General features: G+C 42.1%; 2 protein-coding genes across 2 annotated transcripts in view; both read right to left on the bottom strand.

Annotated features, from left to right (window-relative positions):
- Positions 1-293: 293 nt before the first annotated feature.
- LOC130029779 (ATP synthase membrane subunit K, mitochondrial-like) lies at positions 294-1,892 on the bottom strand. Its single transcript, XM_056120806.1, has 2 exons — positions 1,882-1,892; positions 294-555 (listed from the first exon to the last, which is right to left on the bottom strand). Exons 1-2 carry the CDS (start codon positions 1,890-1,892, stop codon positions 336-338), a joined length of 231 nt encoding a protein of 76 aa, XP_055976781.1. The 3' UTR covers positions 294-335.
- An 8,141-nt stretch (positions 1,893-10,033) lies between these two features.
- The window catches only part of MAPK1 (mitogen-activated protein kinase 1), a 90,808-nt gene continuing 84,822 nt past the window's right edge, over positions 10,034-16,019 (bottom strand). The window contains exon 9 of the mRNA XM_056120790.1: positions 10,034-11,702. The gene's annotated coding sequence lies outside the window, so the exon portion shown is untranslated. The remainder of the gene's footprint in view (positions 11,703-16,019) is intronic.

The raw sequence follows: 16,019 nt of genomic DNA, 5'->3' as shown, positions 1-16,019 counted from the left end.
CTGTGTGCGTGTGATTAAACCCAAGTCTCATATCTCTAACACCTGCTCTTATTTTTTCAAAAATTTCAGTCCTCCAGTTAGGTTCTAAAATGGAGTTAAAAGTTTTCTCAAACTACAAATGGTGAGTGAGTGCACTGCTCCTATAATACTTTGAAAAAGCATGGGAAACCAGCTTAGAAACAAAAAGATCTTCATATTTAGCTTCCCATGGAAAAAGCTTGGAAGCCATTCCTCTTGCCCTCACAAGAAAAACACTGAACTGAAAAATCAATGGCATTCTCAGATCCTCTTCAGGGATCAGAACCAGACAGATGAAGTACAGTCTAAAATACATTTTATGTTTTCTTCACAGCTGGGGTTTTCTTAGGCTTCAAACTGAAGTACAAAATCAACAGAGTGATTCCTCCATACGTGGCCAGCACACAATTCATTCTACCTGTCAGAGTGTAAGAGTCGAAGTATTTTTTAATACCAGTGAACTGGAATTGGGCATCAGCTTCTGGACCTGCCGTGACTGCAATCTGCGCAGAAGTTCCAGAGCCCGCAGTTGGTGTCCTTCAACGTCCACCGACACCCCAAGGTCCGGTAACATTCTCTTATTTTTGAATGTGAAGCAGCCTTGATCGCCTAGAGTAAACCCCACCTGGTACACACAATGTATACGATTCTCTTTAAAAATGTTGCTGGAATTGTTTAGTATTTTGTTGAAGTATCTACATCTCCACTCAAAATATTCTGTTCAGCAGTGTTTTATTTTCTTTGCAGGGCCACAGCTGGTGATGCTCAGGGTTACTCCTGGCTTTAAACTCAGGAATCCCTGCTGGATGCGCTCAGGGGAGCACACTGGGTGCCGAGGATTGAACCTGGGTTGGCCACGTGCAAGGCAAATGCGCTACCCACTGTACTACCACTCTGGCCCATCAGCAGTTTTCTTACGTTTTTACCTGGTTTTGATACTATCTACATGGCCGTAGAGAGTAAGTTTGGTGCATTTCTTCTACCTCTATTTTCTGAACGAGATTTTAGAGAATTTGTATTTCTTTCTTAAAACATCTATGCTCCTTGGTATGTAAATGAACCGAAACTTATGTCTACACAATAACCTGCTTCCAAATATTTAAAGTAGCTTCATTAATCATTTTTCAACACTGTAGTTCATTGAGTAGATATCACATTTTTTTAAACTATACACACACAAAAGATGACTATATGAAGTGATGATGTGTTCGTTAACCTGACAGCGGTAATCATTTCACAAAGTATATCTACATACACAGTCTATTTAAACATGTACAATTGTTGCAGCAAGGCTGAGGGGGAGATAAACTATGAACAATGGCAGACTTTACATGCACACTGCTATGTGCAGGAAACCAGACCTAAAGGTTGCATTCTCTTTCCAACCAAATGTCATTCTGGAAAAGGCAAAACTATGGGGTTGGTAAAAAGTGACACAGTTGTCAGAGGAAACAGTGTGTTGAGGGGAGGCAGGTGCATAAAGCACTGTGTTCTCTCTGTTCAATGTACCTGTTAATCTAAAACTGCACCCAAAATTGTGGAGGCAAAAAAATCAGGATCTGAGCAAAAGGGACTGATGGGTCAGATTTGGAGGTGAACAGGGATCAGAAAGGACTTGAAAACTACCCACAATGAGATAAGCTTGCCATGGGTCAAAAGCAACTCAACAAAGTAATACTGCCAGCTTTTCAGACTGTCGGCACAGATGAGAGCCACAAGGAGCAGATGTAGTTGCAAATGTGGTCCAGGTTTGCAGAGTAAAACAGAGAAAGCATGAATGGAAATAAGTAAAATGAGAGATTGATGTGAACAGAGCCATGTCTTGCCCTTCTTAGGCTGCAAAACTGCTTCCCCGCTTCCTACAGGTATGGCATATTCCGTGCAATGTTTTGTTTTAGTGATTCCCGTACAAAATAACAAAAAGCACTAAACCTCTAAGGTCTCTTTCTGTCAATCGCATTGTAGAAATTCCCAGAAACGTGGGCCAGAGAGATAGTACAGTGGTTGCCTTGTATGTGTCCTACCCAGGTTCAATCTTCAGCATCCCATATGGTTCCCCAAGCACTGCCAGGAGTGATTTCTGAGTTAAGAGCCAGGAGTAACCCCTGAGCATTACCACGTGTGACAAAAACAAAAATTCCCCAGGAACGTTACTTGAAGTTGGGATGGACACTTTAAAGCAGTCCTCATTGGCTCAACCTGAGCAGGGCTGCGATGAGAGGGACTTGTGGTTTTGGGCCTTTTCTTTACCCTCTCACAGAGAAGCTCTGAGCAAACTCTCACTCAGGGTTGCGTGTAGAACCCAGAAGGGCATGGCACAACAGACAAGGAGCTCTGTGGGCCTGCCAGGCCTTCCACACAAGGGGTTTCAAACTGTGATCTCATTCTCAAGGCCCGTGGCTGCTGTTGAAGAACAGAAGCTGTGATGGGGTGCCAAGGTCTGGAGTGGAGGAGGTGTCCTTGGAGGGGCCTGACACAACTTCCAGAAATAAAAATGTACAACTTCTTCTTCCAAGGAAAAACAAACCACCAAGGGCAATGGCAAAACACAAATGAAGCCGACAGGGGAAGGACCATGGTGGGAAGCATTTAAGTGCAGGACCAACTCTATCAAATGTTGGGAACCCCTGACAGGCAAGTGCTGTCAACCCAATGTTACCAAGGGCAAAGGTGCTTTTGTTGGATGGTTCTCAGCGACTTAGGAGTAGGGTCAAATTAGGGCTGATTTGATCTGGTTGTTCAGACCAGAACAGAGGATGAGATGAATTTCCAAACACCTGCACCCAAATGGAGCCTGGGCACCAACTATATGGCCAGACAACAGCCACTCAGGACAGCAGATGGTGCATATTTGGGTGTCTTCCTCCTGAAATTCCTCTTGCCCAGGGAAACTTGCGGTCTCTGATCTCACAGGGTGTGTCTTGCCTGATCCAACCTCGAGTCAAGATGGAAGGTCACACAGAAGTGCCAGCTTGTGTCTGCCGCTGGTCAATGTGGGAGATGTGAGGAACCAAGGGGGGTGGGGGTGGGAGAAGAGTACCTGCTTCGTGTGCTCCATGTCCCTCTAGGAAAAGCAGTCAGTCCACCTCACAGAATCTGGAAGCCAGAAGGCAAGCCGTTTCACGAGTCCTCACACAATCCTCCAAGTGTCTTTTTTAGGACCTCATTTCTCTTTGGAGAGAAGCTGGACAGAACTGAACAATGTCCACCTTTCCCCCTCAGCCCTGCATCTGGTCACCAATCCTGGGAGGAATTCCAGAACTGAAAGCACCTGCATGGGCTATTTGCTCACGGTTTCCAGCCTTTATTTCTGAGAAAAGACAGGTGGTAAGGCATTCTGTTTTCTTTTCTTCCAAAATTCTTTTGTCTTTCTGATTTTCATGAAGTCACTTTGTCTTCTCTTTACATTTCAGCCAGCAGCAGTTCTGAAAGACTTATTTTGCTTTTGGCCCCCCTGGATAGATGTCCACAGGTGCAAGCCCCTCACCCCAGCTGCTAGGAAATGAAGGCCTTCAATGGACGGCACTTTTTCTTGCAACCTGCTTTGGTGAGAATTTCCTTCTCAACCAAGACAGAGACAATGCAGCTGGCTTTGCAGATTCAAGGATTAGTCAACCTGGCAGTGAGAATGTCTGTTACCAACACTTTAGTTTCCAGCCCCCTTCTCATTTCTACATTTCTCTTAAGCATTCAGTACATTCCTAACTCACTTTTTGTATTTATTTAATGCCTGTCTTTCCTGCCAGGTAATGACTGCCCGAAGGGCAGCTGTTTGTCTACTGTTAACACTCTTAGTGTACAGTGGGTGCCTGGCGTCACTGGAGACTAGCATCAAGAATGCTCCCTGTTGTTTGGGGCCAAAATTATAGTACAGTGGGTGGGGCGTTTTCCTTGCATATGGCTGACCCAGGTTCGATTCTCAGGATTCCCCCAAGCACCACCTGGAGTAATTCCTAAGTGCAAAGCCAGGAATAACTCTTGAGCATCACTGGGTGTGACCCCCAAAAAACAGGAAAAAGAAAGGATTGCTCCCTGTTGCCTTAGTTTATCCTTTTTGGTGGGAGACAAGGGGAATACCAGGAAGATATCTGAAGTTGCCGTCAAACCTTTGAGCTATCTTCCCAGCCCCAAGTTCATCTTTCTTTTCTAATCAAATGCTACTGAATCTTGACAATGAATAGTTGTCTCATTTTATTTAAAATTTTTTTTTTCTTGCAGTGTCAGAGATCAAACTGAAGTTTCATGCATGCAAGGCATGTACTTTATTACTGAACCACATCCCTGGGCCTTATTATTATTTTTTGAGGGTGGAAGTACCACACTTTGTGGTGTTCAGGAGAGATCCCTGGCTGTGCTTGGGGAACCATATGTGGTAGTGGAGATTAGGACAGGGGGTGGCAGGATGCAAGGCATTTTAACCCCTATATTCAATCTCTCTGGCCCTCCCAACCTTCAACAAATGGTGCTCAGGGCTTACTTTTGGCTTTTTAATTAAGCTATCAAAAATTACTATAGTTTATGTATATATTTGGGCACCTGGCAGTGTTCAGAGGCTATTCCTGTCTCTGTGTCTGGGGACCCTATGTAGGAGAAGGCATTTGAGTCAGAGGAACAAATAGAGTAAGTTGTAAGCAAGGAAAAAGCTTTACTTCCTGTATGCTCTCTGGCTGCAATAGTATTGTTTTATGCAAGGTTCATTTTTTGGGGGGGGGGAGGTACACCCAGCAATGCTCAGAGGTTACTCCTGACTTTGCACTCAGGGAGCACTCCTGGTGGTGCTGGAAGACCACATGGGATGCTAAGGTAGATCCTGGGTGGACTGTATGTAAGGTGAGCCCCTTACCAGCTGTACTATCTCACTAGCCCCAAGGTTTCATCTTTCTTTAACATCTGCCACTGCCACTCCTTATCTGTACTTCTTCAGTGGCCTTAATTCTCTCTGCAGTTTAGAACCAGACCTACTTGTAATGCCCTCCTGATGGTGACTGCCATGCTGGGGGCCCTCCCAGACCACAAAGTGATCTGTGGTGTTATTGTGTCAATTGCTGTCTCTGTGACATCATTCCCAGTCTTCTGTTTTCCTCTCTAGGGCATAAATGTATTATTCTGTGGGAGTGAGAGAGGTGACCCACCCTTGTTTATCTACAGGTGAACTGTGACCAATTCAATTTTTGGGAGTTTATTTTATCGGCTACACCTCTTAGTGCTGAGGACCACCTGGATCTGGGTTGGTTGCATGCAAGGCAAGTATCCTACCTGCCTTACTATCATTGTGGAAATCACCGATAAAACATATTTGAGGGCTGGAGAGGTAGTGTAAGGATTTTAAAATGCTTTCCTTGCATGTGGCCTACCCCGGGTTTGATCCCTGACACATTTGACTCCTTAAGAACCACCAGGAGTATCCCTGAGCACAGAGCTAGGAGTATAGCGTGAGCCCTGCCAGGTGTGTCCAAAAGACAAAGAAATACATTCAGTTGTCAGTTTGTTGAACTAATCTGAAATAAGATTACTAAATCAGTAGAGTTACAGAAGAGGAAACCCTTATGACTGGTGACTTGCAACTGCAAATGGACAAGGACTTGTCCATGTGTGCTATTGCCACCACCCTCAGGTCATTTTAATACTACCCAAAGGTGTCAAGGCTGAGCATTGACCTCACTGTAGTCTTTTCCTGTTCATTTGTATCTCCCACAAAATACACTTGTGGCTCATATTTACATGTATAGAAACAAAGCAAGGACGGAGTGATAGTACAGTGGGTAGGGCATTTGCTTTGAACATAGTGGATCTGGGTTCAATCCCAGCATCTCAGATGGTCCCTGAGTATTGCCAGGAGTAATTTCTGAGTGCAGAGCCAGGAGTAAACCCTGAACATCACTAGGCGTGGCCCAAAAACAAAACAACAATGAAAAAGAAACACAACAAGGGAATTAACAATGCCTAATGACTGTCTTAGACTCAGCTGCTCAAAGAATTGAGAAAATGGCATTGAAGAGTGGGCTGAAAGAATCTAATATACTGCGGTAGATCTATAATGGGGCACTTTGGTGGTGAAGATTTGGTATGGTCACACAGTATAGGACCAAAGCATATAAACATTTAAGCCAATGTTATGTTTAAAAAAAGCACTGTTGCAAGGTTAGAAAGTACAGTGGGTAGGACACCTGCCTTCATGAAGCTGACCCAGGTTAAATCCCCAGCACCCCATATGGTGCCCAGAGTACTCTCAGAAGTGACCTTCAAGGACAGAACCAGGAGTAAACTCTGAGCCCTGCTGGGTATGGCCCTCAACCAAAACTGAAGGGGAAAAAAGAGCACCCTGACAAATGCATGTGGGCAAAACCCAATCCACTGAGGGCTAAAAACCCAATCAATCCAGTCACCCATTTAGCAGTAGCTGATGACTACATGCGGCCATCTTTTTGTCATCTCACTGCTTCTTCACCCTTGAGCCTTTACTTTGTACTTCACAGGTCACTTACAGACTTATTGGTAACACCTCAATTCAGCTGTCCTAGTTGGGGAATTCTCCTTTCTGTGGTGCTGGGATCGGAACCCGGGTGTGCACACAAGTGAGGCCTATGCTCTATTTCTGAATTCCATCCTGGGTGCAGGGAATAACCTCCCTTAAATTCCTCATTCTCAGCAGAGTCTTTGCTCCATCCCTATGAAGTCTCTTTAGCTCCTCACTTAACCCAAAGGAGGCAAAATCTGACTTTCACGGTTCCTCTGTAAACCAGTCCAGTGAAGATACTGGTCAACATCTTTCAATCAGAGAGAACCAGAACAGCTACACTGCTACGAAAGCAAAGCAAGTCTCACAATTGAAGTAGAGAAGAATTGTTCCTCGGAACATGCGATAATTAAAGTAGGAAAAAAATAAAAATTAGATTCCTGTGTTTAACAGTGAAGATTCTTTTAGTTACTTTCTTTAGGATTTGGAAAACTAGTGAGCACTAATTTCTTAACGGGAAGCAATATGGTATTACCAGAAGAGGGGCAAACAACACCAGAAATTCACAACTTAGGCAGGATCAGATCATTTCCCTGAAAATAATTTCAAATCTTCTTCTCTAACTAAAATGAAACGGTCTGGTCAGCAAATTTTAGTAGCATCTTATAACAAAGTTTAAATAAAAGCATTTAGAAAGATTTGTTGTTTACTAAATACTTGTTTTGAGGCACAGGCTAAGCACTGGAAAGCTGTTTTCAGAATCCTTACACAAGCCAGGTATGGTCCACTTACCAGCTGAGGGTTTGGAGCACACACACTAAAGGACAGAGCAGTGCAATGAATGGATCAAAGCCAGCAGCAGTCAAAGGGCTGAAAGCCTGAGCTGTGTTCTTTTTTATGCCAGTTAAAAACCCTTGTACTATTTTAGTTTTGTAAACAGGTCATTGCATGATACTCACTATCGACAAAAATCAAATGTCCCTAACGACTTCTAAGTCTGGGAAAAAAAAATGGCTGCCAATGAAACTGTCCTGGCAGCAGAATTGCTAAAGTTCATGAAGATGATGAGATTTGCACATGAGCACTGCATTAGGACTCAGCATGACCTTTTTACATTCTAAGGTGAAAGATATGAAGACAGCCTGGAAAACCCAATGGATCATTAAAATCCTGCTGAACTCGAAAGTGCAAGTTTATGGTTCTATTACCAATTACAAGCAAAGTCAAATTAGGAGGACACAGTTATTTGGGGAATATAATAAAGAATTAGATGATTTCATATTTTCACATATTAAATTCCAATTGAACTATACATGCACAGCACTATTTCATTTTGGTAACACAGGGACACAATTTAATGATTCTAAGTTTTTTTTTGGTAGTTTTTTTTTTTACAAGTCAGGTGCCATAAACATTCAAATAATCCATCTTTTAAAAAGTACGTTTACAACATCAAAAGAATTAAGATGAAATATAAACCTTTCTACTTACAATTTTTATACAGATTAACCAAATCACAAATACCACAAATAAATGTTATATTGTAACAATATAATGAATAAACATTCAGATTCTTAATAAAATCTTCCTTTAACATTTTTTTTAACTTACCATTATACTAAATAATCTATGCAGAGTTTTGGGGTACAATACCAAGAAGGCACCAACAGTACAAAGCAGATACAAAGCAGTTTCAGAACTTTCTTGAGTGCTCTACATGGATAAACAGCACAAAAAAGGCAACGAGCTTTAGGTGAACCTGGTGCAACCCTAGATAATTCTTTCTGGATTCCCAGTCACATTTGATCAATTATGCCAAGCTGGATTACAGTGAGAGAAACCACATATATACTACTACAAGCTTCTCATCTGCACTATATTTCAAATACCAGCATAACAATTTTAAAGCACAAAAGCTTTAAAAATGTATAAGCAAAAGGATTGCTCAGATTTCAAAACCACTACATTTACAAAAATATTCCCTTAAACTTGGGATTGCTTCAAAACATTGATTTACAAATATAAAAGTATTATGGAAGGACCCAAAGCATGTGTGCATATGTATGTGTGTATTAACATACTGTTACCATACTATATAAAAGTTACCAATTTAAAAACCGTATTAACATATAAGCAAATAAGGGTAAAACAGTCTCCTCTGAATGGTCTGGAAATTATGTGGCACATGATGTGGGCAGCATACCTGTGATTTCTTAGAGATAATTATCCACCGATGAGCCAGGTGTGGCTCCTGGGAGTTAACAGGTATGTCTATACCCATCACCTATGCCTGCAGCAGAAGGAATTACTGTGAACACACCAAACACTGTGTACCGCACACAAAATACAATGATATTCTACCCATGCATCAAAAGGGTCTGCGTGTCTCTATCAGCTTTGCAGATTGGTGTCAGCACAGAGTCATGATTCTCTCAAATCCACCTCATCAGCTTGCTAGGTACTTTGTTTCATACTAAATGAAATTGGAATGTTTAACAGGAATTTTTTTGCTTGTATTTTAGACAACCAACCCTGCCCCCAAACACCACCATATTAGTCTGAAAACTAATCTGATCATACTAGTAGATGGAGGTGTTTGTTTCACCAATAAAAATTCAGATGACCTCATCTGTACACCTGAATACAAGAAGATCCAAATAATGATTCTATCATACCTAATGGCTAGCACATTCCAGATACCTTGAATATGACAATTCTCTGATCTGTTAAAGCAAGTTTGGCATGATTAATAAAAAAGCACACAACTTATGGCTATAGTGATTCTAGAATGCAATTAGTGGTTTCATGCCAACCAGACTCCACTGTACCAGCAAAGGGGCTGGGAAAGAGCCCACAGCCCCTAAGTGTTAGTAACCAAGGCTATGGCTTTCTATTTAGAGAATTGCAGACAAGTCTCATCATAACCCTAACATTCCATTTTAAAAGTACAAAGAAACAAGAATAATCAAATTGCCAATGCTCCTTTTAAAATGAAAACTAACTTATCATTGCTTACCAAGGAATAGTCAAATCTCTATCATCAATGCTGTATGGACTGTCACATGGATGCTCTGTGCATGGAGGTGAAAATCATGTATTTCAGGCAAGAATCCCTATGTAGTTCTGATTTCTGCGGATGAGTCAGTCAGTCATCCCTTAGCCCGTGAGGTCTGAGTATCAGCACCCTGGGTTGGGCAGTGTGGGAAGTCCTTCCCCACTGTTGGCCTTGCCCAGTAGTAGCTTTGGAGACAAGACCAGGTCTTCTTTAGAAAGAACCAGAGAATCCAACCTGAGGCATCTGGGCTACTTCATCAGAATCAAATAAAATATTTTAAACCTATGATTTGAATAACAAGAATATATAGGAATTGATGCTCTGCAGTGCAGGGGGGGAGAAAAGGACCTGAAAAAATGTTTGTAAATTACCTATGTAAACCAAAGTGTTGGGATAGTGCCCAGGTGGAAAGGTGGGGCCCACAGGCATTTCTAAGCACAAACTAACTGTCCATTTGGACACGCTGATCCAGAGGAAATCAACACTGAATCTTAACATGAATATGAAGATAAAGGATGTACATTTATTTCCATGAATTACAAGTGCATTTCTGTTCATATTAAGCAGGCAGTCTTTATATAACCCATTCTCCACTGCTGTCAAAAATCAAACAAAAAAAGGACAGCTGAGAAATGAAAGCTAAAAATAGAATTATTTTTCCTAAGTGAGCTGCTGGATAGCATTTTCCGTGGAACACAACTCAGAGGTAACAATAGATTTTTCGTTTCAGTCATAGGCATGTGGCACTTGGACAGTCATCTCTGCACAGAAAGCTGTAACAGTCATGCGAGGGTACAGTAATTATTGAACAAGGCAAATTTCTCACCACAGAGAGCAGTGGGGGAGTTAGGAAGAGGCACCGCACTGGGACAGAACACCGAGTCAACGCCACAGTGTACAGTGGCAAGAACAAATACTTAAAGAGATCAGGAAAATATGGGATAGAGCTCCAAACATGACTTGTACTAGCTTTTTCTTATGGTATTAAATCAGCAGTATTAGAAACATTTGAGAGTACTTGACAACAGAACAGTGCTTCATGTCATGAGTTCATGAAGGCTTTATTACAAATTGTTATATCATAGGTTGAAAAATGAACTTGAGATGCTGACATGCTGTAGGAGGAAAAAGAATTGTACACTTTCTCATTTAAAGACGCAGTATTCCTCTATTAAATCCTTAGGTACTGACTATGGTTGCACTGAAGGTGGCACTCTAAGAAGTAGCCTGGGGGGTGGAGGGTACAGAGACCTGAGGGTGTGAAGTCCCACCCCATACCATCTGGTCAGCCTGCTGGCTACTTCTTCAGATATTTTTTCTCAGCACCCTGCTGTAACCTTTGCATACTGAGTGATGCTGCCAGTTTAATTTTTCACTTATGTCTTGTAAATACTCAGTACTGTATATAACACATTTTGGCAAGTGTTACACGTCTATAAATGGTACAAGTAACCATAGCAAATTTACAGAGCAAAATTGCTGGGTGCAGCAAAAGTCTTCCTTTAAGAAAACGACTTTTGAGTTTTCTAAAAGCTGGGCAAGTAGCACATACCTTAAATATGCTAGTGACTAACATGATATGAGAAAAGACACTAACAAGTGCCTTCACAGATTCTTGAGATAGGGCACTTGCTCTGCAGGTCACAAAGTCATCCCACATGTTTCCAGAGCTCCTGCTCTAGGGAAACAGCTATGGTGAAAAGGTGAAGTGCAAATAAGGGGTTGTCACTGACTTAAAGTGCCCTAGGCAGTAGCCTTCCCTATCATAAGAGGCCAGTGACAAGAGCCGATTTAGAAAGAACTCTCTCTGGTGTGGACTGCATGGGTTAGCAGGCGTCATATAGGAAGGATTTAGGAAAGGGAGGAACCACTGCATCTTTCAAACCAGAAAGCGATTGATTAGTGACAAAAGCAACGGTAAGCAGTAGATGCACTGAAAGTACATACTGCCATAGGTCACCAGTGGGTGACATACACAAGGGTGTCAGGAACAGTTCTCTGGACTGAAGGAATTCTTTGAAAGCATAAAAGCCACAACTACCAGAAATTGCCCCTCCAAACGGCTCAAAGAAGTCAAGGTGAATTAGCCGAGATGGGCTGCAGACAGGATCAGGGTCAAGAACTGGGAAGAACACCGATGTCTGAATGCGTCCAGTCCTCTGAGCCCTAATCCTATGGAAAAACAAAGGTATGAGTTAAAAACAAAACAACCAAGTTAAGAAACAAAACAAAACAATCAAGTTAAAAAAAAAAAACAGGGCTGATCAGACTGAATGTTCTGTATCAACTTTAGAGAAATGGAAAAGTAAAAAGTATAAATCACATTAAAACCTTACCAATAGCAACATAATAAACAATGGAAAAGCTGGGGCCAGAGAGAATATATAGTTTGAAATTTGCTCTGCATGAGTTTGTGTCAGTCATGACTTTGTTCCAATCCCCAACACCACAAATGGTTTCCTGAGCACCATCAGGGTCATTCCTGAGCATGGAGCCAGGAGTCACTCCTGAACATCACTGGTATGATCCACCCCCAGCTCCCTACCCCCCGTAAAAAGAAAAATGTGAGAGAGAAAAAGCAAAGGACAAAGAACCCCCAAAAGGTCTTTGCACGTGGAACCCCTCAGGCAGTTGCAAAGAGAACGGTCCTCTGCACAGGCACCTCATCTCAGAGAATGCTTTGACCACTCAGGTAGGAGAGATATACAAATGCGCTCATGCACAGTTGGGCTGTTTTAGTTCCCAGGATGCCTTTTCATTACCAGAATGATACTGACCACTCCCAGTGATCCAAACAGAGGTGGTGGGTCTTTATAAAATAATCCATACTTACACAGAAATCTTTCTGTGTCCTATTCTTAGCAAGTTTTCCTTTTTTTTTTTTTGACTGTAAGCCATACCCAGTGGTGCTCACGGACCTACTCCTGGTTTTACTCTCAGGGATCATTCTTGGCGGGTTCAGGGGGACCACATGGGGTGATAGAAATTGAACTCAGGCCAGTTACATGCAAGGTAAGCCCCGGGCCCCTTTTAACAACTTTCTTTCTCTATGGATTAGGTAGGAAAATATCAACTGCACTGATGAATACACAGGTTTTTGTTTTGCTTTTTGGGTCACACCCAGTGATGCTCAGGGGTTACTCCTGGCTCAGCACTCAAGAATTACTCCTGGCAGGGTTCAGAGCCATATGGAATACCAGGGATCAAACCCAGGCTGGTCACGTGCGAGGCAAACACTCTACCCACTGTACTACCACTCTGGCTGCAATACACAGTTTTTGTATTAATAATACTCGTTTTCTTTTTTCGCTCAGGAGTTATTCCTGGTTCCTGCACTCAGCAGTTACTCCTGGTGGGCTCAGGAGACCATATAGATGCTGGGAATCGAACCCGAGTTGGCTGTGTGCAAGGCAAGCACCTTATCTGCTGTACTATCACTCTAGCTCACAATGCTCAAATTTTCTGAGATGAAACAGAACAAAATAAAATGCAGGTTGAAGTATGAATTTGTTTGCCCCAGAGATTCTGGAGAGGCAGGGAGAACAGCATCCACAAACAAGAGACAGTGCTGATCAGTGAGGTTAGAGGTAACCTGACCCTATTTTCCTACCAGATCTCTAAGACAATACCCTGAAAATCAGCAGATGGAAACCTGTCCATATGCCTTCACCCATTTTCTACACTTGACAAAAACCATACCTTGCTCTCTAAACACCTCGCACATGGCCCTTACATGAGTTTCACAATGTGTTCTACTATACAAGTTCAAGAGAACACATTCTCCACTCCTTTATTATTTAATATATTTTACCTGGAGAAAACATACTCCCAATCAGATTCTAACTAGACGTTATTAATTCTTAAATGTGAGCATCAGAATCCTGTAGAGAAACTGTTTATTCAGATTGCTAGGAGTAGGGGCACAGATGGATTATCCTATTTAAATTATTACACAAGCCATTGCTGGATATGATAAATTAACTTCACTCCTAGGTATCTGTGAGTTTTTGTTCCATCTCTAGGAAAAGGAAAAACACTGCCAGTCTGTGTTTTTTATTTCTGGTCCTGAGGAAGCTTAGCTGAGATGGACAGTAGGGTAATGAAGCATATCAAATACAAACAAATTAAGACTTTTCCCTTCATTGATTTTTTGTGTGGGGAGGTAGGTACTAAGGTATAGTTTGGGCCATATCCAACAGTGCTTAGGAGTGACACCTGGCAAAGCTTGAGGGACCAAATGCAGTTCTGGGGATCAAACTAGAGTCAGCCAAAGTGACCCCATATAAATTGGGTGCTTTACCTCCTGTACTATCTCTCTAGGCCCGTCTTTGGAGACATTTTTGTTTTCTGGGCCACACCTGGTAGTATTCAGGGCTTATTCCTGGTTCAACGCTCAGGGATTACTCCCTTGTGGGAATCATAAGGGGTACAGGGAATGGAAAATGGGTCACAATACAAGCACCCTACCTATTATGTCTCTGGCCACTGGAGACTCTTACTGGTGTGAAATATTTGCTAGTATGATGATCTAGCAGAGTATCACTTCAGTATTCTACAAAGCATTTTCAGATGAATGGTTTTCATTTACCGCTCAAGTGTAAAGGAGGAAGCAGGGGTGCTAAGACCCAACCGTATGACAATGAGCTCAGATATAGGAAATGACTCCATCTAGAATTACAGGAACACTGTTTTGAACTGCAAACCTATTGGCTGGCAAAAGATTAAAACTGCTTTAAAATGCTTTTATCTTCTGGAGAGGTAGCTCAATGGCCCAAGTACATTCTTTGCATGTGGGAGGACTGGGTTCAATCTGAGTCCCCTAACCAAATGCTTTAGTCTTCAATCAAGGAGTAACAGAAAGTTAATGCTCCTATCTATCCACTTGAGAAAAATTCACCGATAGGCAGATGGAAAAAAAAGCAAGCAAGTAAGCAAACAAACAAACCCTAAGAACCTACTTTATACCCATACCAGCCCTATTGGAAAGACAAAAGCACAACTCTTAGGGTAATAAGATTCTGAGGGGTGGGTGGATGTAGCCAAAATGGTGTAGCACATACTGATTATATTTGAGTTCCTGGTTTCTGCCCCCAGCACTGCCAATGTAATGCCGGTAGCCCCCAAACACAGCCAGGAGTAGCCAAAATAAAGGGAGTGGGGGAAGGCTCTGAACCCCAAGGAATAGGAGTATTTTCACAAAGTATAACAAGTATATCCTTTTTAAGTTCCTAATGAAAACATTTCTAAAAGTGAGCTCCCAAAAAGATAATGATCATCTTCTATCCTTTAAGGTCACTTTAATCACCACTGTGGATATCAGTGTAATGTCTGTGTCTGGGCAAGTGTCCCAGTCACTTGGGAATACCTCTGGAGTAATTTCTGCCATCCTCTCTCCTAAAGGGACACAACCCATGGCAGTACTCTCTGGGTTCATGGTGTGCATGTTTTCCAGTTCTTTCCCACAGTAGCTAGGTTGATAGCCATAATCTTTCTCTATTTACTGTAATCTAGACATGCAGTACAACGTTCTATAGTACTGTGAATGAATCCCTAGACTTTTCCCAAGGTATATAATCTAGTCTTAGGCAGTAGTATGGAAAGACCACACATAAAAAAGAAATTGATTTTTTTTTCAGCGGGGGTATTCAATAGTGCTCCAGGGTCACTTCTGACAGTGTTCAGGGAACCATATGCAGTGCCCAGGATCAAAATAGGATGGGTTACATATAAGGCAAGTAAGTGCCTTAACCCCTATACTATCTATCACTCTGGCCCAAAAATTCTGATTTTGTTTTTAACTGAATCCCAGGAGATACACAGTTACAAAGTTGTTCATGATTCAGCCATACAAAGTTCTAACACCTGTTCTTTCACCAGTGTACATCTCCCACCACCAATGTCCCCAGTTACCCTTCTGCTTCCCACCTACCCCCCAAATTCTGATTCTTTTCTTTAACGTTCTTTATTATATTATTATTATTATTTTTGCTTTTTGGGTCACATCCAGCGATGCACAGGGGTTACTCCTGGTTCTGCATTCAGGAATCACCCCTGGTGGTGCTCAGGGGACCATATGGGATGCTGGGAATCGAACCCAGGTTGGCCGCATGCAAGGCAAATGCCCTACCCGCTGTGCTATATTGCTCCAGCCCCCAAATTCTGATTCTTAAAGGACCCAGAACCTCTACCAAGTTTTGTCATTGCTGTACAATATTATTTGTCTGTGTATCTTTGGACTACACCTGGCTGTGCTCAGGGTTTACTCCTGGCTCTTCACTCGGATCATTTATGGTAGGCTTGGGGAACCACTGGGTGCTGTGGATCAAATTTGGGTTGCTATGTTCAAGACAAGTAAGTTCCTTACCCTCTCTACTAAAGTTCTGGCCCAAATACTTTAAAATCTTGAGCAAAATGCTTAAATGCACATCTTCAGTTTCCTCATTTATATATATGGGTTTCAAATTTACTTCAGAGAACTTTGCTGTAAAA

This window comes from Sorex fumeus, unplaced genomic scaffold (assembly GCF_029834395.1).
Source record: "Sorex fumeus unplaced genomic scaffold, SorFum_2.1 ptg000043l, whole genome shotgun sequence".
Taxonomy (NCBI): Eukaryota; Metazoa; Chordata; class Mammalia; order Eulipotyphla; family Soricidae; genus Sorex; species Sorex fumeus.
The sequence above is the reverse complement of the archived record's forward strand: the minus strand, read 5'-3'. Positions and strand labels throughout refer to the sequence as shown.